At 43.9% G+C, this 25311-nt stretch overlaps 1 protein-coding gene across 2 annotated transcripts in view; it reads left to right on the top strand.

Annotated features, from left to right (window-relative positions):
* LOC138763975 (choline transporter-like protein 3) overlaps nt 1-25311 on the top strand; it is a 130133-nt gene that overhangs the window by 8857 nt on the left and 95965 nt on the right. For both annotated transcript variants that reach the window (XM_069939083.1, XM_069939084.1), the window contains exons 2-3: nt 3096-3200; nt 24579-24721. In XM_069939083.1, coding sequence (XP_069795184.1) covers nt 3096-3200; nt 24579-24721 — 248 coding nt within the window. The remainder of the gene's footprint in view (nt 1-3095; nt 3201-24578; nt 24722-25311) is intronic.

Below are 25311 nucleotides of genomic sequence, written 5' to 3'. Positions count from 1 at the left end.
ATGGAACTCTGTGGTGACCTGAAAGAAAGAGGTTATCATCGGCAAGACACTGAATTAAAAGGAATCATTGTGGGTGTCCAGCGAACAACAAATCTCTCTCTGAAAACTGACAAAAACCTATCTGAGCGGTAACCATTTACCTTTCAAGCACCAAGGCCTGGTGAACTTCATGAATGTTAAATTCTGTGCACTGTGTAAGAATTGCCTGCAACCAGTGAATCAGTGAGAAGTGAGATTGGCTGTGAATCAAAGAACTTTTCTGAACTTACACACATTACATACACAAGCGCTTAGAATTAGAAGGGGGTTAAGTTAGGTTAATAGTGGTAAGTTAAAGTGTGATTCTGTTTTCATGTTTAAAGATAAAAGCAACTTTTGTTTAAGTAACCATTTGTCTTGGTGAATATCTATTGCTGCTGGGTTTTGGGGTCCTCTGGGCTCATAACAATAGGAAAAAGAATCTCAGGGTTGTATGTGATATATATGTACTCTGACAGTAAATCTGGAATCTGAATCTAATATATCAAAGGACCCGTTCCACTCATCTCATTCCCTTCTTTCTCCAACCCCAATTTCCTTTAGGGACAAATACATAGAGCTTTCTCACTGTTATCAGGTTTTTAATTGGGCCCCTCATTGGTAAAAGATAATGCCACTGCACTTTTTAATTATGCTCCATACCCTGCAGTTTTTGACTTTAGGCCCTGCACTTTCTTCTACCTGTGTTGACTTACCCAGAGAGCATGCAAAGCCAAGCTTTTCATTTGACAATAAACCAATTCAATTCAAAGGAGGAAGAACACCCATAAATTTCACTGATTGCACTGGGTCCCACTCTGGCCTCTGGGGATCAAGATTCAGCCTCTTGAGTAGGGAAATGTAAGTGAAGCAGCTCCTTCATACCAAACTAGGTTTTCTAATTGAGCTCGTCCCATGTGTCTGCATATCCCTGAAACCTTTCTTTTCGAAGTACCTGTCTGAATGTCTTAAACCTCTACATCTTCCTTTGGCAGTTCGCTCCATATATGCATGTCCCTGCAGGTGAAAAAATTTGTCCCTCCGGTCCATCTTAAATGTTTTCCCTCTCACTCTCTGCAGCAGTCCGAGAGTTGGAGTTGCTGTCTTTTAAATGAAATGTTGTGTTGAAACCTTGTCTGTAAGAGGGATGCAAGTGGACTTTCTGCACTAATCTGAAGGATGAGTGGGAGTTCATAATGGCGTCTGCAGATATTTAAAGCTGGTCAGGACTGCATGTTCTTGGAGCTTACTACCCTCAGATTGGCTCTCCTCTTTCCTGTGTTGTCTCTGTGATATCGTGCCCAGTGTTTTGTGGCTGGGGGTGAACCAAGGTTGAGAAAGACCATTAACCCATAAGACGTGGGAACAGAAATAGGTTATTCAGCCCATCAAGTCTGCCATGCCATTTAATCTTGAGCTGATCCATTTTCCCACTCAGCTCCACTGCCTGGCCTTCTCCCTGGATAATCAAGAACCTATCAATCTCTGCCTAAGTACACCCAATGATGTGGCCTCCACAACCACCTGTGGCAACAAATTCCACAAATTCGCCACCCTCTGGCTGAAGAAGTTCCTCCTCATTGCTGTTCTAAGTGGACCCCCTTCAATCCTGATGTTGCTTCACAAATACCAATCCAGTGTGTTTTTCACTAGAACTATGTGAAGGCAACCATGGATCTTGTAATTAACGCAAGTACGTTGACAAAATTCTTCATAGCTTGGAATAAACATGGAGCCAGATGTCATGGATATGCCACGGGGAGCAGGCAACTTGTGGGGGTGTGAACTCAGTGTCTGGGGGCAGTGGACTAGTGCGGGAAAGACGGCATGATCCTTGACGACTTGCTGTCTGTGAAGGAACTTCCTTCCTTTACTGTTCCCACTTTTCTTCATTTGCAAGGTAACACTGGAGTGTGGTGTCTCTTTGCCAGCCCTCAAGCAGCCCACAAAAGAAACCCTCTCCCAGTGCCTCAGTGAAAGTGACATCAATAAATCCAAATGCAGGTAGACCCCACTTTACGAAACTAGAGTGTTCCTATGAAACCTTTCATAAGCTGAAATGGCGTAAACCGAAGACCCTTCACTCTACTATTGAAGGCTATTTCATAAAAGCAAAAACCCATTCAAATTCTTTCTTAAAAGTGAAGACCAGTTTGTTTGTAAAAGCGAGTATTTGTAAAACGTGTAAACACAAGTACCCTGGACACTGAATTTCATATGTGTGATGGCTTGTTTATTGGTTCCATTTGGAAAAGTTGTTTTTACCATTGTAGGGAGTGTGCTAGGAGGTCCAGAGACAGGGGTTACAGCTGGGGTAAGAGATGAAGAAAAATGTCTTCACTCTGTGTAATATGGGAGAGTGGATCAGCTTACGATGAAATGGAGTGGACTCGACAGGCCAAATGGCCTGCTCTTCCTCTTAAATCTTTTGGTCTTTATCAACTTGTAGAATTCTCCAGGTTGCCAGAGCTCGGGCTTTACTCTTTGGAGAAAAGAAGGATGAGAGGTGAATTAATAGAAGTCTACAAGATTATGAGAGGCTTAGATCAGGTGGACAATCGGCACCTTATTCTCCGGGTGACAATCGGAAATCCTGGGGACACCTGTATAACGTGAGTGCGGGAAAGTTTAGGGGAGATGTCAGGAGGTACTTTTTTTTTTCACCCAGAGAGTGGTGGGTGCCTGGAATGCATTGCTTGGGGTGGTGATGGAAGGTGGTACAATAGGGAGATTCAAAAGATTCTTAGATAGGCACATGAATGCAAGAGGAATAGAGGATTATGGGTGGGAGGGAGGAAAGGATAAGATTGTTGCAGACTATATTTGTGAACATAAGGGCCTGTCATGTTCTATGTAGGAGGTGGTGGAAGCTGAGTCCCTGAATCTATTTAAAGGAGCATCTTGTTAAGTCCTTAGACCCAAAGGCATCGAAGGGCAGGAAGATGATAGAGATTCAGCCATGATGGTGATCAGTGGTGAAGGAGGTGAGAAAGGTTGAGTGGTGTACACCACTTCTGTTGTCTGGGCTTCTAAGCTGCATTCATTTTTTTATTTCAAAGATTGCCTTTCTATTTCAGGTGTCAGCTACTGAAAAGCCTCTCCGAGAATGGCGACCACAGATCTACAGGAGGAGCACGGATGTCCTATGGCTCATCGTCTTCTTTCTCTTCTGGGTTGGAATGGTGAGTGTGTTGCACAGCAAGGAGGTGCACTGGCTGATTAAAACATGCAGCTTGGCATCAAGTAACTGTCATCACTGAGAACAGTTGACCTGAGTTTCAAACAACCATGTTGAAGGGCTCAAGCCTGAATCGTTTGTTATGCTATCTTTATCACCGCTTGACCTGCATCGTGTTTCTACTTCAGTCATGGTGTCTGCAGGCTTTTGTACTTTATCACTCGAGTTACTTGCGGAAGTAGTGCTTGAATTATTTTAATTTATTTTAATATTTACATTGCTTTTTTTTTAAGCAATTTATGATATTTAAGTCTTTTTGAATATTGTTACAAGCCCAGAGGACCCCAAAACCCAGCAGCAATAGATATTCACCAAGACAAATGGTTACTTAAACAAAAGTTGCTTTTAATTATCTTTAAACATGAAAACAGAATTATCTATTATTAACTTAACCCCCTTCTAATTCTAAGTGCACATCGATGTAATGTGTGTGTGTATGTTCAGAAAAGTTCTTTGGTTCACAGTCCAATCTCACTTCTCATTCTTCCAAGTTCACTGGTTGCAGGCATTTTTATACTGTGCACAGAATTTAACACTTATAAAGTTCACCAGGCTTTGGTGCTCGAAAGGTAAATGTTTACCGCTCAGGAAGGTTCTTGTCGGTTTTCAGAGAGAGATTTGTTGTTCCAGGTCATCCGCAACTGATGAACTTCCATCAGTCACCTCAGTGTCTTGCTGACGAAACTTGCCCCGTCAGGGTTCTCCAGGTGATAACCTCTTTCTTTCAGGTCACCACAGAGTTCCTTTTTGTTTCTCTTACTCCAAGTGAAACATTAGACAGCCAGTCCTCTCCTCTTGCATGAACCACAAGGGCTGTGACTAAGCCATCTTCCAAGCTGGGCATCTTGCCAGCTTATCCTGTTCAACACTGCACAAGTGATCTGTGTGTGTGTGTGTGTGTCTCTCTCTTTCACTGAGACTGAGAGAAAGCCCGTTCAACCCTCTCTGCTTATAAAACCACATGACCCTCTTGCAACAGCAAGCCTCCTGCAGACAATAGCGGAGCCAGCATTCTCTTTCATCTGTTGCTTTAGGGTAAACAAGAATCCAATAGTGATGTCTCTGGAGCACTCTTCAAAGCTCTTGCAAAAACCTGTGAGAAGCCACCATGTCTAGCATAGCTCAAGTATTTCAAATAAGATCTGTTTTATCGTGTTTGCATGTGACCGACTCTAACAAACCTTTCCAATTTATCTCCCAAAAACATTTCTGTTTACTCTGTCACAATATTTTTGTGTCTCTGACATTTAAAAGCTGTCAGAAAGACTTGAATAGCTAATTACTATTTTAAGTTTAATCTCACGATCCACTATCCAAGACCCATCAGAGCAAACTTTGCCTTGTGAGGCGTCAGTCAGGTAGTCCAACACTCACCGCAGGTGAGAGTGAGGATAGGTAGACAGGCAGCAGGTCTGGCCTTGCACTCTTCATCATTGATCGTTGCCCATTTGGACCAGTAGATTGGCTTCATTTTCATTTTATGTTCATTAATTACAATTTAATTATTAGTCCTTTCCTGGATTTGGTTATCCAGAAAACCATACGACACTTAAGCACAAAGACAGCCCCTTCAGCCCTTCTGGTCTGTGCCGAACTACTCTTCTGCCCACTCCCTGACCTGCACCTGGACCGTCGCCATCCGCACCCCTCCCATCTGCCTAAATATTTCCTAAATGTCAAAATGGATCCTACATTCACCGCTTCAGCTGACAGCTCGTTCCACACCCCCACCACTCTGTGTGAAGAAGCTCCCCCCATATTAAATTTTGCAAGTTACACATGCAGCACGGTTACAGGCCCTTTCGGCCCATGAGCTCATGCCTCCCAGTTACACCCAATTGACCTACACCCCTGGTATGTTTTGAACGATTGGAGACAAACAGAGTCCCTGGAGAAATCCTACACAGACATGGGGAGAACGTACTTACAGACACGTCCGGATTCAAACTCTGGTTGATGGCACTTTCACAAACTTTTCCCCTTTCACCCTGAGTTCCATGTCCTCTCACCTGCCCTCATCCCTGTGAAAAATACTGTGCACTTCTCTGTGCACCTTTCTCATCTCTGTCTAATTTCTGATAGATCTTTCTGCAGTAATGGACATAGAGAGGGAGCACATGGAAACAGGGCCCTCGATCCACCAAGTCAACCACAACCATCTCGCACCACTTGACTTTTTTTTACACTCATCCTAACCTAAGCCGTTATATTCTTACCACATTTCCAGTTACTTCTCCTGCCACATTCTGACACTCACCTGAACACTAGGGGCAATATATCATGGCTAATTACCAATCTGTATGTCTTTGGGCTGTCGGAGGAAACCCAGGTGATAACCTCTTTCTCCCATGTCGGGGAGAACGTGCGAACTGAGTGCGAAACACAAAAATCTGCGGACGCTACGATTGCAGTAAAAACACACCAAAATGCAGGAGGAACTCGGCCGGTCTTTTTTAACATCCACAGGAGTTTTGCCGAGTTTTGTGCCTGAGCCCTTCTGCAAGGAATAAGTAGAATAAGACAGAAGCAGGAAATCTCAGAATTCAGACAATGCTGGCTTGGGGTGGAATCCAGACCAACAGAAGGTATTAATTGGATATGATAAGAGATGAAGTAAGAACTTGTCATGTTTGGGTGAAAGGAGATGAAACGGAGATGCAGAGCTAGGGGAAGGCGATGGGAAGAAATAGTGGGGGAGGGGTTAATAAAAGTCAAAAAGGTTGATATTAATGCCATCCGGTTGGAGGGTGCCCAGTTGGAAGGTAAGGTGTTGTTCCTCCAATTTGCGATGTGGTTTTGGTCTGGCAGAGCATGAAACCATGGACAGACATGTCAGCAAGTGAATAGGATGGAGAATTGAAAGGAGTGGCTCCTGGGAGGTCCACACTATTGCAGCAGGCAGAGCCGAGGAGCTCAAGAAAGCAATCTCCCAGTCTGCATTTGTGGTAGAGGAGACCACATCGGGATCACCAGATCCACAAGGGAAGTGTGGCTTTACTTGGAAGGACTGTTTGGGGCACCGAATGTTGGTGAGGGAGGAGGTGCAGGCGCAACTGGAGCATCTCCTGCAGTCAGAGGGGTAGGTCCCAAGGGGACAATTGGTGGGGAGGGAGGAATGGACAAGGGAGCAATCCCTATAGAAGGCGGAGAGGAGAGCAGAATATGTGTCTTGCAGGTGGCAAAAATGGCGAAGGAGGATGTGTTGGATGTGAAGCTGGTGGGATTAAGAGGAATCCTGTCCTTGTTGCACATGGGGGTGGAGAGGGCCAGGACAGATGTGCGGGTGATGGAGGATATACGGCTGAGCACCGAGTTGATGATGATAGAGGGTAAGCCATGTTGTTTGAAGGAGATCTTTGATGATCTGGTATGGAAGTCCTCATGTCCTCATCCTGGGTGCAGATGCAATTTAGATGGAGGAATTGAGAGAATGGAATGGAATCCTTGCAGGAGACAGGGTGGGAGGAGATATAGTTGAGGTAGCTGTGGGAGTTGCTGAGTTTGTAGAAGATGTTTGTTGAGAGTTTGTCTCCTGAGATGAATACAGAGAGATCGTGGAAAGGGTGTTGCTAGAGATAGAAGTTGGGATGGAAGTTGCAAGCAAAATGGATTAAGTCAATGAGCTCATCATGGGTACATGAGGCAGCACCAAAGTAGTCATTGATTTAACGGAGGAAGAGTTGATAGATGTTGCCTGTGTAGGCCTGTAGCATGGATTGCTCCTCGTAGCCAACAAAAAGGCAGGCATAACTGGGGCCCTTGCTGGTACCCATGGCTACCCCTTTAACCTGGAGAAAGTGCGATGAGTCAAAGGAGAAATTATTGAGGGTGAGGACAGGTTCTTCCATCTGGAGGAGGGTGGTGGTGGAGGGGGACAGGTTGGCTGCAAATGTGTAAATTCCACAGAAGCAGCATGGAGGTCAGGATTCACCTCAAGTCATTGGAGCCATGAGGCAACAGTGCAGCTAGCTGTGCCACTCTGCAACCTGGGTTTATACTCAACAGTGTGCCAGTTTTGTCCCTTTAATACCTTCAATTCATCTACAAACTGTTGTTCATCAGTGAGGATAGTAGAGAAGGGGTGTTTCTTAGCTGACACCTGGGTGATTGGATCAGTACACTTTGCATGGGCTGTTCCCAATAGTCGTAGTATGTCACCTCAGTGGTAAGTAAATCAACAGTTTCCATCACTGTGACTGCTTCCACTCATTCCACCCTCCTTTATTTCCAGGACCAAAGGAGGTGTGTCAAAATCCAAAATTGAAATCAAAAACACCCGTATCAGAACCTGCACTGAGAAGACATCCTGCCCATGAACTTGTATTACCCATTTATTAATTTCCTTCTCATTGACTTGATCCCATTAATTTTCCCAAAATGGACAATAAACCTGTCGCTTCCAAAATCTGCCATCTAATTTAAAGAATATGATCACTAAAAATGTCACCAGTTGTCACCAGGGGAGTGGAGGGCTATGGGCTGGGTGCAGGTCAGTGAGATGAGGCAGAAAATGGATCGGCACAGACTAGAGGGGCTCATTTCTGTGCTGTTATGTTCTATGGTTCTAACCTTTTTTCCTAAATTCCAGATGATCTAATTCACTTAATTTAAATTCCACTGCTGCCATCATAACATTTAAACTCCCATTTTTAGAGCATTAATGAGGGAGTTGCAATTATTTTCCACTAATGTTTCCATTAAGTTGACCTTGGCAGCTTCAGGAACTTGGCCGATCTGCAAACCTGTCAGTTAAATAGCAGCTGGCCTTCATTAAAGCTCGATCATTTTACACTCAGCATTCATAACAATGAGTTTCCTATGTTAGATAAGTGTTAGATCAAGAGCACTTGCTACAGTAATTACAAAATAAAAATTTAGCATCTTTTTTAAGCCTTGCTCGGTAGATTATCATTCACCATAAGAAATTAACTACCCAGGTAATAAGGATTTTCCTTGCTGGTCATTAATCCCAGCACGCACACTCGGTTTGTTATATGTGTGTTCTCTGGACATGAAAGTCTTCAGAACCATATAACCATATAACCGTTTACAGCAAGGAAACAGGCCGTGTCGGCCCTTCAAGTCTGTACCGGTTCACTGGAACAACTCCACTAGCTCCTCCGCAAACTCCTGAGGAAGTAGAGGCTTTCTTCATGATGCCATTGGTGTGTTGGTTCCAGGAAAGATCTTCCGAGATAGTGACTCCCAAGAACCTACATTTGCTCATCCTCTCCACCTCTCTGTCCAGAATCACGACATAAAATCTGTAACATTGCCTACAGTAACTCTTTCTTTGATGTCTTTGGTTCCAGGAAGGTGTTGGAGACTGAATAGTACAGTGGTGAAAGACACTCATAGCTGAACAATTATCCCATTGTTTCATGGTGCCTCTCGTTGTGGTCCATTGTTGTTGAGTGACATTGTGAAATTTTAAGAATACGATTATCATTGAAAAGAGCAGCAGAAGATAATTTTGAAAAATGAATTGTAACTTGGAAAGAGTGATGTTCACAACACCAGTGATTCTTGGTTGATGAAGTAAATCACAAAATTCTGTAGACACCGTGGTTAAAGTAAAAACACAAAATGCTGGAGAAACTCAGCAGGTCAGACGGTGTCCTTTATGTAGCAAAGGTAAAGATACATAACTGACATTGCGGGCTTGAGCCCTTCATCAAAGTGCGAGAAAACGCCGGCAAGCGTCCGAACAAAAGAGTAGGAGATGATAGGTGAAGAAAGGAAGGAGGGGACAGAAGCAATGAGGGGGGGGGGGGATGGTAGGGCTGTGTGGGAGAAAAAACTGGAAGGACAGGGAAAATGGGATAGAAAAGGTAAGGAGGATTAATGGAAGGCAGTAAAGTTATTGTTCATGCCATGTGGCTGGAGAGTGCCTAGATGGAAAATAAGGTGTTGTTCCACCAATCTGCTGATAGTCAGGGTGGGACAGTACATAAGGCCATGGACAGACATGTGAGCACAAGAGTGTGACCCGGAATTGAAATGATTGGCCACTGGGAGGTTACTGAGGTTGCAAATGGAGCGGAGGTGCTGAGTGAAGTGATCTCCCAATTTGTGAACGGTCTCTCTGATGTAGAGAATGCTGCAAAGGGTGCACCGGATGCAATAGATAAGTCCTCTGGTTGTACAAGTGAAGTGGTGCTTCATGTGAAAGACCTGTTTGAGGCCCCGGACTGTGGTGAGGGAGGAGGTGTAGGCGCAAGTGTTGCACTTCCTGCGGACACAAGGGAATGTGCCATTGGTGGGGAGGGATGAGTGCACGATGGAATCATGGAGGGAGCAGTCCCTGCAGAAGGCTGAGAGAGGAGGAGAGGGAAAAATGTGTTAGGTGGTGGGATCTTGTAGAAAGTGCCGGGAATTCCGGCGGATGATGTGTTCAATACAGAAGCTGGGTGGGGTGATAGGTGAAGATGAGGCAGATTCTATGTTTGTTGCATCTGGGGGCAGAGGGGGCCAGGGCGGATGAGTGGGAAATGGAAGAGATGTGGGTAAGGGTTGAGTTGATAGTGGTGGAGGGGAAGACACATTTGTGGAAGAACGCAGACATTTGGAAGATCTGGATTGGAAGACCTCATCTTGGGAACAGATGTGGTGGAGATGGAAAAATTGAGAGAGAAGGAGAAGGAATCTTTTCAGGGGGCAGGATGAGAGGAGGTGTAGCCCAGGGAGATGAAGGGTTTGTAATATATTTCAATGGAAACCTTGTCTCCTGAGATGGAGTCAGAGAGATCCAGGAAGAGAGAGTATGATCGGAGATGGACCAGGTGGGTTTGAGATCAGGGTGGAAGTTGGATGCAAAGAGGATGAAGCTGACAAGCTCATCACGGGTGCATGAGGCAGCCCTGATGTAGTCATCTATAAGCCTGTGGAAGCTTGCAGCATGAATTGTTCCACAAAGCCCACAAAAAGGACTGATGCGAGTGCACATGGCTACTCTTTTGGTTTGGAGAAAGTTGGATGAGTTGAAGAAGTTAGTGAGAGTGAAGACAAGTTCTGCCAGGCGGATAACTGTGGTGGTAGAGGGTGACCAGTCGGGTCTTTGATCCAGGAAGAAGTGAAGTCCTTTCAGACCTGTGTGGGGGATAAAGGGATTGGACATCCATCGTGAAGATAAGATGATCCGGTTCGGGGAATCTGAAGTCATTCAGGAAATGAAGGCCATGTGATGTGTCACAGATGTAGGTGGGGAAGGGATTGGACCGGGGAGAAAGGATAGAGTCAAGGTAGGGTGAAATGAGTTTGGTGGGACAGGAGCAGGCAGAAACAATGGGCCTACCCAAATGGTTGGGTTTGTGTATGTTGGGTAGGAGGTAGAAATGGGCAGTGCGGGGATGGGAGAGAATGAGGTGTGTAGCCGTGGAGGGGAGGTGACTAGAGGTGATGAGGTTGGAGATGGTTTTGGAGACAGTGACTTGATGTGTGGTGGAGGGGTCCTGTTGGGAGGGATTGATTGGAGGAGGTGTCTGAGAGCTGACAGTTGGCCTTGGCAAGATAGAGGTCAGGTTCTTTGTTGATGGTGTTTTCTTTGTTGAAAGCACAATGCAGATTCAGCAATGGGAACTATTGCCAATATTGAAGCTTTTGCACAGTAAAATCCCTGTTATCTAGAATTCAAGCAACCGGCAGAAAAAAAATCACAGAAAAGAAATAGCTAAAAATATAAAGTTTTAAAACTGGTTAGTTTGCCAATACACATAGCACGCAATCTCAAGCAATCGGGAAATACACTTTATCTGCCCCAGATACTTGGGGTTTTACTGTACTTTGTTCTCAAGATGGGTAGCACATAAATCCAGAGAAAGGCTGGCATTTTATTGCAAATCCTTAGTGATTTGAGCCATATGTTTACATTTGATTTGTCTTAAAAATTGCAAACTTAACTATGACGGACACAATATTTGCCATTCCCTTTTCTCAATCAGTAATTCCCTCCTAAAACAAACAGGAATCTCATTAATCTAAGCAGCTGACCCATAAGGGAACTTCAAATTTCTGGATGTCAACACCTTCCAGGATCTGTCCTGGAACCTCCACGTTGATGCAATCACAAAAAAAGTTCACCAGCTGCTGTGAGGTGTCTGAGGAGGTTCAGTATGTCACTGAGCACTCTCGGAAACTTCTACCAGCATTCTGGCTGGTTGCATCACTGCCTGGTATGGAGGTGCCAACTCTCAGGACAAGAATAAACACCAGAGCGTTGTTAATTTGCCCTGCGACATCACAGGTCTCAGACTTCCCTCCATCGAGGACATCTTGATGAGGCGGTGTCTTAAAAATGCAACTTCTATCGTCAGAGACCCCCACCACCCAGGCCATGTCCTCTTCACTCTGCTACCATCGCAAAAAAGGTTTAGGAGCCTAAAGGCGAGCACTCAGCGGCACAAGGACAGCTTCTTCCCCTCTGCAATCAGATTCCTGAATAATCAATGAACCAATGCTTTACTTTTCGTGGACTATTTTTTTATATATATAGTAATGTCGTAAGATGGTTATAATTATGTTTGTTTGCACTATGACGCCGCCACAAAACACTGAATTTCATGACTTGTTTATGACAATATATCCTGATTTTGATACAGTATTATGTTGCACTGCATTCCCTATACACAACACATGACTCCCTCCTTGAAATTCAATGGGAATATTTTTTCCAATTATTTTCTTCAATGCTTCAGGTAAATCCATTTAACTGGTTCTATGGTTCCGTCTGAGTCATTAGGTCCTTACAAACTACCATGCAAAATGCCCGGTTAGCACCCCAGTAACATGGCAGTTAGAAAGGGTCTGGCATAGTTAACCCTGTCGGAATCCAACTGGGTCCCTGACCTACCTCAGAGGTAGTCAGGCAACCCAGTTAAACTTACCACAGGCGATTTGAAAATGAAAATGGCCGACCCACTTATTCCGGTGACATCAGCGCTAGTGTGCGTGCATCACCAGGCAACCAGCATCCGAACATCCGGTGGTACTTCCGGTGAGTACGTGACGCGTCATTGCAAGAGCGCGATTCCCCCTTAAGTTGCCGGGTTGGTGATTTAATGGGTCAATCCCCCTGCAATTTAGAAGGTGCTTCCAGCACCTTTACCCCAGTTATCGTACCCAGGTCGCAGGAGGGCTACCCAGGTGCTGCCAGTTTAAAAGGGACCATTGTTTCCAAGGGAACAGTTCATAGCCCAGTCCATGTGAGAACTCCACGTATGCTCACATAGTTGTTGAAGTTCAAAGTGACCTACTCTGCCATGAGATTCATTGTAGAGTCTTTTATTATCTTTTGCCTCCCAGAATTTTAAGTGTAACAAAAATGTTTGTGAAATGGTTGCAAAAAGCTCCGTTCATAAAGTTCAGTGTAAAAAGACAAACAAGGCTGGAATTTTGCAGCCGATCTCTGACTCGAGGTATGTGAAGTATTTGAAGTATTTGATAATTGTTGGTGACTAATTCACCTTAGTTTCATTGCCTCACCCTGAACCATGCCTCATCCTGCAGCTTCAACTCCTGTGTTCCACTTTCTTCACGAGGGGTAGGGGCTATTCATCCCATATTCTCTGTGCTAGCTTTTTTAAGCTCTGCTCCCTCCTTTGTCCATAGCTCTGTGAATACTTCCACTTGAACTGCGAGACTGAGTTTCCCTATTGAATGTTACTACTGCATCTGGAGACACCAGCCTTTTGTGGAATGCATTCCCATTTTTCTTACTGATTTTAAAAATAAACTCTCTTCATCTCCCCAAGCTCTTCATGTTAGGTGGGGCTTAGCCATTGATTTCATCAAGTTGGAGCTAAGTACATAAGAAATTGGAACAGGAGTCGGCCACCTGGCCCGTCAAGCCTCCTCTGCCATTCAATGAAGTCATGGCTGATTTGGCCATGGACTCAGCCTCACCCGCCTGACTTCCTATCACCTTTATTTGCTTTTATAAAAATCTACCCAGCTATATCTTAAACACATTAAATGAGGCAGTTTCTCTGCTTCCTTGGGCCAAAATTTCCATAAGACTCACTACTCTCTGAAATAAATAATTCCTCCTTATCTCTGTCTTAAATCTACTCCCCTGAATCTTGAGACAATATCTGCTGGTTCTAGTCTCAACAGCCAACAAAAACAACTTCCCTATTCCTTTCATAATGTTAAGTTTCTATAAGATTCTCCCCACCCCAACCTTCTAAACTCTAGCGAGTATCGTCCCAGGCTACTCAACCTCTCCTCAGAAAAGAACCTCTTAATATCCGGAGTCAAACTGGCAGACTTTCTCTGCACTGCATCCAAAACCAGCCTACCCTTTCTCGAGTCAGGAGGTCAGAAGTGCACATAGTACTCCAGGTATGGATTCGCCAGTAACTTGTATAGTTGCATCAGAACCTCCCTGTTATTAAATTCAGCCCCGCTAGCAATGAAGGTCAACATTCCATTTCCTGCTTTAAATTTGGACATACATACAGCATAGTAACAGACCCTTCTGGCACAAGCCTGTGCCACCTAAGTACACCCAATGAACTTACAACGCTTCCCACCCCCCTTACGTTTTGAAGGGTGGGAGGAAACCAGAGCACCTGAAGGAAACCATGCAGGCACAGGGAGAATATACAAACTCCTTGCAAACAGCTCTGGAAATGAACCCAGGTTGCTTAATTTCTCCAGGGTCAAGTACAACTGATGAAGAAAATTATAATAAACCAATCTATATCTTAAATTCACAATTTTGGTCATACTGTCCTCACATAAGGTCATCCAATCATCTGGGGAAATAGATATGGACAAATCTTTTTCCAATTTTAATGTAGATTTATAAACATCCAACTTAAGCATTTTAGTCTGCAATAAAGCATACATCCCAGATATAAATCCTTTCTTACCACCATCAGTAAGTGAAATTTCAAGTTTAGACCCATCTAAGTATCCTTAAAGTATGCCCAAAAATTATCCAGTAATAATGCTTTAACCTGATAATAAGAAAAAAGAGTATTTGAAGATATTTCATATTTCTCTTTCATTCTTTGAAATGAAATAAAATATCCAGCTTCATAGCAACCTTGTACCAATCTAATTCCTTTCTGTTCCCATGTTCAAAAGTTGATTATTAAACGTAAAAGTCAATAGCTTATTTTGAAGTAAAGGAATCTTGTTCGGAAATTTTAACCTTCATTCCTCTCAGTCCATAGTTCTATTAAATGTTTCAACACTGGTAAATTATAACTCTGTAATGGCTGAGAATTCCATCTATCAATAAACTGGTCCAGCCTCTTCTCGTCAATCTGAGATCGTTCAATATTGGCCCATATCAAAGGTTCATCCACTTCAAACATCCCATGAGTACATTTCGACTGTGCCGATTCATCATAATTCTGAAAATGAGGAAGCTGCAATCCCCCCCTAAAGCATCCTTCCAGGTCGATTTCTGTAATGACACCCTCGCCATTTTACCTTCCCGAAAGAAATATTTAATTTAAAAGTTTATGTATTCCCTTTCTTTCTTCTACATCCCAGTGTTTCTTCATAAGTCAGTCCTGCCATCGGAGGGATCAATCTGGTGGTCTTTCACTGCATTCCCTCAATGGTAAGAAAGCTCTTCTCCAAATTAGGAGACCAAGGGGGGTAACCTCACCAATAACCTGTACAGCAGCAGTAAGATCTCCCTCAAAACGTCCCGCAAGGAGAGTCAGCATGTCACATGCTTTCTTCACTGCCTTCATTCCCAACCTTCAAAGACCGATGGACCATGACACCCAACTCTGTATTACCCATTGCACCTCCCTGTATCTCAATTGCTCATTATTCAGAAAATAATCTGTCTGCCTGTTGTTGCCAGGAAAATGGATACCCTCTCATTTATTTACATTATACTACATCTGCCATACATTTGCCCACTTTCATCATCTATCCTATCTGGTCGATCTCTTGTGGGGTCCTTTATCGAAAGCCTCTTGAACGTCCACTGGTTGACTCTTGTCCACGCTACTGGTTCTACCCTCAAACAATTGTAGAAGATTTGGTCAAGCACGATTCCCCCTTTTTTGAACCCATCTGACTTGGTCTAATCCCGTCACTCCTCTCCATATGCACGGTGATGACATCTTTAATAACTGACGCCAGCATTTCCTCCCCCACAAAAGTCAGGCTAATTGGCCCACGATTCCTCGGTTGCAGAGGAATTTTGTTAGCCAGAGGGTAGTGAATCAGTGGAAATTGTTGCTATTGGTGGTTATGGAGACCAGTGGATATATTTAAGGCAGAGAAGGATAAGTTCTTGATTAGCCAGAGCATCAAAGACTATTCAGAGAAAAGCAGTGGGGCTGAATGGGAAAATGGATCCACTCATGATTAAATGGTGGGGAAGACTCGATGGGCTGAATAGCCTATTTCTGCTCCTATGTCTTATTGTTTCTCTCTCCCTTCTTAAAGGTGGTGTCATGACAGTAACCCTCTAATCCAAAAGAAGAACATTAAGGTGCCAAAGTAGGCTTCCACAACATATTTGCACTCTCACACACTATAAAGGAGTGGCCCTTTAAGATATATCTTAAAAAGAATGTGAGATTCTGGAGACACACCCATCCCTTCCTCCTTTAACATTAAGGACCATATGCAAATATCCCTCGAAACAAATTTGAATTCTGACATCCAGCATGCTCACCCTTGCATTCATGTTTACACCAACACTCATGCACAGCCCTGTCTGCCTTTGCTTGTGAAACAAAGTCTGTGAAATGTTCATCAAGTTAGGAAAGTGTGGAAAGGGAACAGACTTTGCAGGTCGAATACTTCACCAGAATAGAACCTTTGGGTTGTTTTGTCTACATTACCAGCAACCTTTCAATGCTTGTTAAACAGTGTTGTTGAGTCAAGCAGAGCAACACACAAACTGCAGATGCTGAAATCCTCCGTGAACAAAAGGAAGCTGGAGGGACTGAGCCGGTCAGTCAGCATCCACAGGGAGAAATGATCAGTCAGTGTTTCGGGTCGGGTCCCTTTATTGAGACTAAAGTGGGAAGAAGGGATATCAAGTATAAAAAGGTTGGAGGGAAGGAGAAGTGTTAGAGAGAAGTCCAGAGGTAACAGGATACTGGAGAGAAGAAGAAAGGGGAGGTGAAGAGTCCGGAATGGAGGAAACCGCTGGGATTTGGGGCAGGGAAGTGAGGATAGAGGGAAGAGTAAGAATGGAAGCAGGTAAGGACGAGGTGGAAGCAGTAGAACAGGATGGGGTGAGGGTTGCCCAAAATAGGAATTTTTAATGCTCAAGCTGTTGGGTTTAAAAGCACCCAGGAGCTATAAATTTAGTGTCACTATGTCTTTTGATAAGGTCAAGGACAAACGTGCCTGTGTGGGAACAGTTAGGGGAATTGAACTGGCCAGCAACTGGAAGTTCTACCGACTGAGCAGGTGCTCGGAGAAACAGTTACCCATCTTATAGTCAAGTCAGGTTGGTTGTGGATCTGCCTATACGTTATCACACTGTTATCAGCCTTCCTTTGCAACCAGTTGTAGTTATTTCCAAGACTCCATCTTGTTCCCCAATGAGAATGCCAAAACATTGCTCAAGCAAGCTAATGTATAAATCAGTAGCAATTAAAAATCTTGCAAATTTCAGCTTTGTGAATCATTTGCAAGATCTGCCAAGTGCTGTTGCACCAAAGATCAACAGGAGCTGCTTTTCACGGCCAACATTTCAAGAGCAGTGTCCAAAATAATATTCTAACCTCGACTAACATCAGAATCAGTTTGACTGCTTAGTTATTCACTTGCAGTTAATGGGACTTCTTGGCTCCTGTCTTTTATCTGCATGCAACTCATTGGCTGGAAGGATGTTTTCACTGTCCTGAGAATACAAAGGGTTTTTCATGAATCCAAGCCACTCCTATTTTCACATTGCTGATCATTGTAAAAAAAACAATGAGACATACAGCGTGGTAACAGGCCATTTTGGCCCACGAGTCCGTGCCGTCCAATTTACACCCCATTAACCTACACCCTCAGAACATTTTTGAAGGGTGTGAGGAAACCGGAGCCCCCAGAGAAAACCCACACAGATACGGGGAGAACGAACAAATTCCTTACACACAGGGCGAGATTCGAACCCTGGTCCTGTCCCAATTGCTGGCACTGTAAAGGCGCTAACCTCCACGCCAACCGTGCCACCCTTCATGGAATGTTAGAACACAGTACAGGCCCTTTGGCTCACGATGTTGTGCCAATCATTGTTTCATTTCTTTTACATTAATTTGATATTTAAACTGTTAAACATGAGTCTCTTAGATGTGGAGATTAAAAAGATCAGTCAGAAAGCTGCTAGTTTTACAAAGTAATTAAACATTAACCCTGCCCTCCCACTGTCCTTGATCTCTCGTTACGTCAACATTTATATTTTCTTTTTAAAGAGGCAGTTATCCGGGAACATTATTTATTGCTTGCCGCATTTTTAAGATGGTCATCACAAAAATGTCATAAACTGGGACAAAAAAACCAACCAACTCCCACAGTTACCTTGACTACACCTCTTCACACCCTGTCCCCTGTAAGGATTCTATTTCTTTCTCTCGATTCCTCTGCCTCCATCGCATCTCCTCCCAGGATGAGGTCTTCCATGCCAGAACATACAAGATGTCATCCTTCAACAAAAACATGGCTGCCCCTCTACCATCATCAACTCCGCCCTTTCCCGCATCTCCTCTATTTTCCGCACATCTGCCCTGGCCCTTTCCGCTCCAAGACACAATGTGTACAGGATTCTGCTTGTACCACTTACCACCCCTCCAGCGTTATCCTCTGCAATTTCCATCACCTACAACATGATCCCACCATCATACACACTTTCCCCTCCCCTCTCTGCTTTCCACACAGGGACCACTCCCTTCTGGACTCCCTGGTCTCCTCATTCCTCCTCATGTATTATCCCCTTGGTACCTAACCCTGTGACTGCAAGAAATGCTACACTTGCACGCACACCTTCCAAAATGCTATTCAGGGGCCCAAATAGTCCTTCCAAGTGAAGCCACATTTCACTTTTGAATCTACAGGGGCCAAATACGAAAGTCTGCAGATGTTGTGATTGAAATAAAAATACTCCGAAATGTCGGTCTTTCAGCAAAGATATATTGTCGACATTTTGGGCCTGAGCCCTTCTTCAAGGAAGAAGCTGAATGAGCCAGATGCAAGAAATCTCAGAATTCAGACAGTGCCGGCTGGGGGATGAATCCAGACCAAAAAAAGGTGTTAACTGGATATGATGAGGGATGAAGTAAGAATTTATCATGTCTGCGAAAGGACACAGGGAAGAGAGAGAGGCAGAGCTGAGGGAAGTTGATGGGGGAGGAAATGAGAGGGGGGAGGTGTTAACATTATTCTGGTCAAGAAGCTACAAACTTTAGGCCTTTGCACCCCCCTCTGCAACTGGATCCTTGACCTTCTCATTAGAAGACCACAGTTGGTACGAATTGGAAACAACGTCTCCTCCTCAAAGATCATCAACACAGGCGCGCCCCAGGGATACGTACTCAGCCCACTGCTCTACTCGATATACACCCATGACTGTGTGGCCAGGCACAATTCCAATGCTACCTACAAGTTTGCCGATGTCACCACGGTTGTCAGCAGAATCACAAATGGTAATGAGGAATCATACAGGAGGGAGATAGATCAGCTCGTTGAATAGTGTAACAACCGCACCCTCGTGCTCAACGTCAGCAAAATCGAGGAGATGATTGTGGACTTCAGGAGGAAGCCAGGGGTACACGACCCAGTCCTCTTCAAGGGCTCAGTAGTGGAGAGGGTCAAGAACTTCAAATTCTTGGGTGTCAGCATCTCTGAGGATCTGTCCTAGAGCCTCCATGTTGATTCAATCACAAAGAAGGCTCGTCAGCATCTCTACTTTGTGAGGTGTCTGAGGAGATTCGGTAGGTCACTGAAGACTCTAGTAAACTTCTACATGTGTACCGTGGAAACCATTCTGGCTGGTTGCATCACTGCCTGGTATGGAGGTGCCATACTCTCAGGACAAGAATAAACTCCAGAGGTTTGTTAACTCAGCCTGTGATATCACAGGCACCAGACTTCACTCCATCGAGGACATCCACATGAGGCGATGTCTTAAAAAAGCAGCCTCTATCCTCAAAGACCCCCACCACCCAGGCCATCACTCTGCTATCATTGGGAAAAAGGTAAAGGAGCCTAAAGATGAGCACCTAGTGGCACAAGGACAGCTTCTTCCCCACTGCCATCAGATTCTTGAATGATCAATGAACCAAAGACACTTCCTTATTTTTCATGCAGTATTATTTTTATTATATTCATTTTGTAAGATTGTTATAATAAGTACATTTACTCTATGATGCAGCCGCAAATCACTTAATTTCATGACTTGTTCATGACAATAAATTCTGATTCTGAACGAAAGCCAGAGAAGTCAATATTAAGGCTATCTGGTGCCCAGTCAGAAGATGAGGTTAGAATCTGCAGAGGTCGTCCACCGCATCTGATTCTCCCATTATCATTTCCTCTAAATTGGAGAGTCTGAACGCAGACCAGGAGCACCTGATTTGGTTGAGAACCTTTGCTCCGTCCACTGCAATAAGGGGGACTTTGCAGTGGCTAACTATTTTAATTTCAGACATCTTTCCCACACCGACATTGCCAAACTGAGGCTACCAGCAAATTGAAGGAAAACACCTAATATTCCTTCTGGGCACCCTCCAACCTGACGGCATTAACATCAACTTCTCCAGCTTCCATTACAAACCTCTTTCCCTGTCCCTCTGTCTTCTTTCCTCCAGTTCCACACCTCCTTCCCTTCACTCCCCATTAAGAGAGCTATTCCCTCCCCGTCACTTCTCAGTTTGTTCTCTTCTACCTTTCTACCTATATCCACCTATGACCAGATCAGTTATTATTTATTGTCATGTAATAAAACAGAAATGTTATATTACACAGAATTGCTCTTAGTCTCTCATGAGGCAAAGATTTACAATCAGCATTGTCCCTTACAGTCAGAGAAAGAGAAGCTAAAGAGAGGTCATCCCCCCCACCCCCCCTTCAGTCTCTGCAGCTGCACAAGACTCCAGTTCAGTTCAAACCATCAGCGACCTGAGCCCAGATCCAAACCTCTGACACAATGAGGAAGCCTTTGGCGCCCACGGCCCTTCCGGAGCCCTTGTTGCCCTCAGCATCCTATCAAATCCCGGTTCCATTACTTGGTTCTGATGAGCCCGTCTTCAGCAGCCCACAGCCTGGAGGAAGTCACTTGACCTCGGGTCTCCAGCAGCCCACAGCCCATGTGGGTCATTTCTCAACTGTTAGCCGATACTCTTCTCCCTGACCCTTTGTCCCTTCTCTCCTCTCTCCTCCCTCTCCCCCCCCCCCCCCCCACCCTCCTCCCACATTATTATTCAGGCTCCTGTCTTTTTGCTCATATCTTGACAAAGGTTTCAGGCCCAAAATGTTAGTTACCCTTATTTTCTATAGATCACACATGTCAAACTCAGGCCCGCAGGTCATATTTGGCCCGTGATATAATTATATTTGGCCCGCAAGATCATATCAAATATGTATTAGAGCTGGCCCGCTGGCCGCCACTCCAGTATAGCGCATGCACAGCTAATACTACAAATCCCAGAATGCTTTGCAAATGCGTTGGCCCGTCTGCCCGCTAATCGCCCCCACCTCCTCTCTTTACTTGTGCGACCTGTCGCCTAACTCACATGTAATAAACCCCTTACGAAAAATGGCCAAACGAAAGACAGAAAACAGGACCTTTCAAGACAGGTGGGAGGCAGACTATATGTTCATCATTTTAAAAGACAAACCTGTTTGTCATTGAAGCAAGTTGTTATTTTTTTGACTTGTTGGCTTGTGAAAAAAATTACATTTAAAAGGAGCTTAAAGGCTATAGAGAAATATTATTTATTGAATATTTTATTTCTCATTTGTTAATGCTTCTTCTGGAAAGAGTTTAACCAAAACTATTATTAAACATTTATTTTAATAAGAAAAAGTTTAACATTACATATGTTGAAAGAAGAGAAAACATGCAGATGTTGTTGAAAATTTTCAATAAATATTTAGTTTGGCCCACGACTTAGTCCAAGTTTTTAATTTTGGCCCTCTGTGAATTTGAGTTTGACACCCCTGCTACAGATGATGCGCGACCTGCTGAGTTTTTACAGCACATTATTGTATTTCTCTTCCATTCACTGTGTGACAAGTGTATGTAAAGGTGGTTTGGGAGGAATTGTTAGAGCAGCTTGCACACACACATTTTAAAACACAATATTTGCAGGACTTTTGCAGAATGCTTTTTGCAGGAGGCAACAAAGTATCGACAGTAACTTGCCTGGGAGAGCATGTAATCTCTGCAGGCAGAAGAGAACAGTTTTGCTCTCAGAGATGGAGGGTGTGAAACAGAGAAAGAGGAGTCACAGAAATTAGTTCCAGAAGGGCAAGCTGGCAAACTTTGGAAGGCTTCCTGGTCAAAGGAGAAGACTGGCAGTGTGAAAGGTGTCCTAAAAGAAAGAGGATCATCTGGAGAACCCTGAAGGGGGTAAGTTTCGTCAGCAAGACTGATTGAGAAGGAATCAGTTGCAGATGTTCTGGAAAAGGAATCTCTCTGAAAACCAGCAAGAACCCTCCTGAGTGGTAACCATTTGCCTGTTAAGCACCAAAGACTGATGAACTTTGTTAATGCTAATTTCTGTGCACAGAACAAGAATTGCCTGCAACTAGTGAGATTGGACTGTGATCCAAGGAACTTTTCTAATCTTAAATATACATTACATATACCTGTGCTTAGTATTAGAGGTGGGGGGGTGGGGGGGGGGGAATTAAGTAGTTAGGTTAAGTAACTAGGTTAACTAATAAGTTAAAGTTTAATTCTGTTTTCTTGTTCAAATATAATTAAAAACTACCTTTGTTTAAGTATCCCTTTGTTGTGGTACATATAACCATATAACCACTTACAGCACAGAACAGGCCAGTTCAGCCCTACTAGTCCACGCCGTAACAAATCCCCACCCTCCTAGTCCCACTGACCAGCACCCAGTCCATACCCCTCCAGTCCTCTCCTCTCAATAGACAATAGACAATAGGAGCTGGAGTAGGCCCTTCGGCCCGTCGAGCCAGCACCGCCAATTTACAGATCATGGCTGATCACTACCAACAGTACCCCTTTCCAGCCTTATCCCAATAACCCTTAACTCCTTTGCCCACTAGAGTCTTATCTAACTCTCTTTTGAACATAATCAGCGAATCTGCCTCCACCACCCTCTGTGGCAGAGCATTCCACAGATTCACACTTCTCTGGGTAAAAAAATGTTTTCTCATCTCCGTCCTAAAGGGCCTACCCTGTATTCTTAAACTATGCCCTCTAGTCCTCGTCTCCCCCATCATTGGGAACAAGTAATCAGACTTCACCTTGTCTATCCCCCTGATGATTTTGTATACCTCAATCATGTCCCCCCCTCATCCTTCTAAACTCCATCGGATACAAGTCCAGTTTTTCTAGCCTTTCAGCATATGTCAATCCCGCCATCCCTGGAACTAACCTTGTAAATCTGCACTGCACACCCTCTATAGCTAGTATGTCCTTCCTCAAAATTGGAGACCAGAACTGGACGCAATACTCCAGGTGGGGTCTCACCAGGGCCCTGTACAACTGCAGAAGGACATCTCTGTTCCTATACTCCAATCCCCTCTTTATGAAAGCCAACATGCCATTTGCCTTCTTCACAGCTTGAACCTGCATGCTAGTCTTCAGTGACCGGTGAACAAGTACTCCCTGATCCATTTGCTCCTCCCCACTCCCTAGCTTGTCTCCATTTAAATAATACTCAGCTTTCCTATTATTAAAATGGATAACCTCACATTTGCTTACATTGAATGTCATCTTCCATTTAGCAGCCCACTCCCCCAAACCTGTCCAAGTCCCTCTGCATTTTCCTGACATCCTCCTCACACCCCACACCGCCACCCAGTTTCATGTCATCTGCAAATTTGCTCAAGTTATTAATAATCCCCTCATCCAAATCATTTACATAAATTACAAACAACTGAGGACCCAATACCGATCCCTGCGGCACTCCACTCGTCACATCCTGCCATCCTGAAAAAGACCCGCTTACCCCAACCCTTTGTTTCCTATTTCTTAACCAATTTCCTATCCAGGAAACTATCCATGTAACTATCCAGTCTTTCCTTAAATGTAACCAATGATCCCGCCTCGACTACGTCTGCCGGAAGCTCATTCCACATCCCTACCACCCTTTGCGTAAAGAAATTTCCCGTCATGTTCCCCTTATAATTTTCCCCCTTCAATCTTAAACCATGCTCTCTAGTGCTGCTGGGTTTTGGGGTCCTCTGGACTCCAGAGCAACTGTCAGGGTGAGTTCAAATTAATAATATAACCCAAGCATTCAATTAAAAATTTAAAATGCACATTGTAGATTATGAATGAATGAGTTTAGATAAATACATTGTACAACTTCATGAAAGGTCTTGTTTGCTGCTACCAACATGCCAATTTGAGTAAAATTAGCGTATACGATGCCATAAACTGTAAAAAAAATCATAAATATGAAAGGAAAATAAAATAAAATGTTGGTTCTATATCCTTACCTTGTATGAATGCTGTGTGACCTGCTGAGTTCCTCCAGCATGTTTGTGTTTTTACCACAACCAGTGTCTACAGACCTTCCTGCTTCAATAAATACTCACAGTTGGCCAGTATACAAATAAAATACGCAAACAAAGAATTGCTGGAAGAACTCAGCGGGCCACACCACATCCATGGGTAGAAGTGCTCCGACCATGTTTTGAGTTAAAACCCTGTATCAAGGATAACATATAATTGGTGAGGTTAAATATATAAGGGTGAGGGGGGGTGTGGAGAAGCTGGGAGAGAAGTCCACAGGTGATAGGCTACAGGACAGAACATGTGAGTGAGAGGTGGAGAGGCATTGGGGAGTGGGGAAAAAGTTAGGGAGGGAGGTAAGCGTAGGAGTAGGTGAAGAAGAGAGAGAAACAATAGAATGCAGAAAAAATGTCAGTAGTTCAGATAGATGTGGTGATCTTGTAGTTGTGTTAAGGTTCAGATAATATAGAAAGGTTCCAGAGCCTATTAGCTGTTGGGAAAAATATACAGTAATTCCTTCTAAAACATAACGTGGCCTGTCATATTTGTTAAAAATGCATATGGGTTATATTGTATTTGTTTGAAAACATCACAGTGTAGAATACACCATTTATATCATATTCATCTTAAAACTTCATTTGGCCAGGTACCTGTTGTGCCTCTCCTTACTGATGATATTATATTTCCTCCCAGGTATTCATAGCTGGCTATGCTGTGACAGTCGGTGGGGCAGAAAGACTCATCTTTGGGTACGACAGCTATGGAAACATTTGTGGAAGGAAAAACTCTCCAATTAAAGGGGCCTTGTTGTCCGGACAAGACATGACCAGCAGAAAGTGGGTGGCTTTAATACAAATGTATCATTTTTACCGAGATTAGTTTATGTGCAGAGATCTAAACATTCCTTGAGAACCTGGCTGGTGTGACAAAGTATTGGATGCCTGGAATACATTGCTGGTGTGGTAGTGGTGGAGGCTGGTACCATGGGGGCATTTGAAAGTCCCTGAGATAGGCACATGGATAAAATAAAAAAGAGAGGTTAATGGGAGTGAGGCCATGATGGGTGACATTGATGTGGAGCAGGTTTGCATATTGTCATCACAACAATGTGGGGTAAAGGGCCTGTATTGTGTTGTACTGTTCTATATTCTAAGTGAGTTAGTGAGCAAAATGGCCACTGTAAATTTCCATATGAACTCTAGATTCTGGTGGATGGATGTGCAGGAAGAATGAAATGGGATCAGTTTAAATGGGAGAGAGATGGCTGGCTGGACTCAGCGGTTTGTAGGGGCTCTTTCTTGCCCCTTGAAATATCAGAGATAGTAAATCGTTGAATCTCTTGAGATGCACCAAGGGTATGTTTGTTCCTTCTGCATCTGAAAACAGAGATGTAAAATGCTGGAAATGGTGATCTCTAGAGTGGGAA

The sequence above is a fragment of the Narcine bancroftii genome, chromosome 5 (assembly GCF_036971445.1).
Source record: "Narcine bancroftii isolate sNarBan1 chromosome 5, sNarBan1.hap1, whole genome shotgun sequence".
Classification (NCBI taxonomy): domain Eukaryota; kingdom Metazoa; phylum Chordata; class Chondrichthyes; order Torpediniformes; family Narcinidae; genus Narcine; species Narcine bancroftii.
This window is presented reverse-complemented; position numbering and strand designations above follow the sequence as displayed.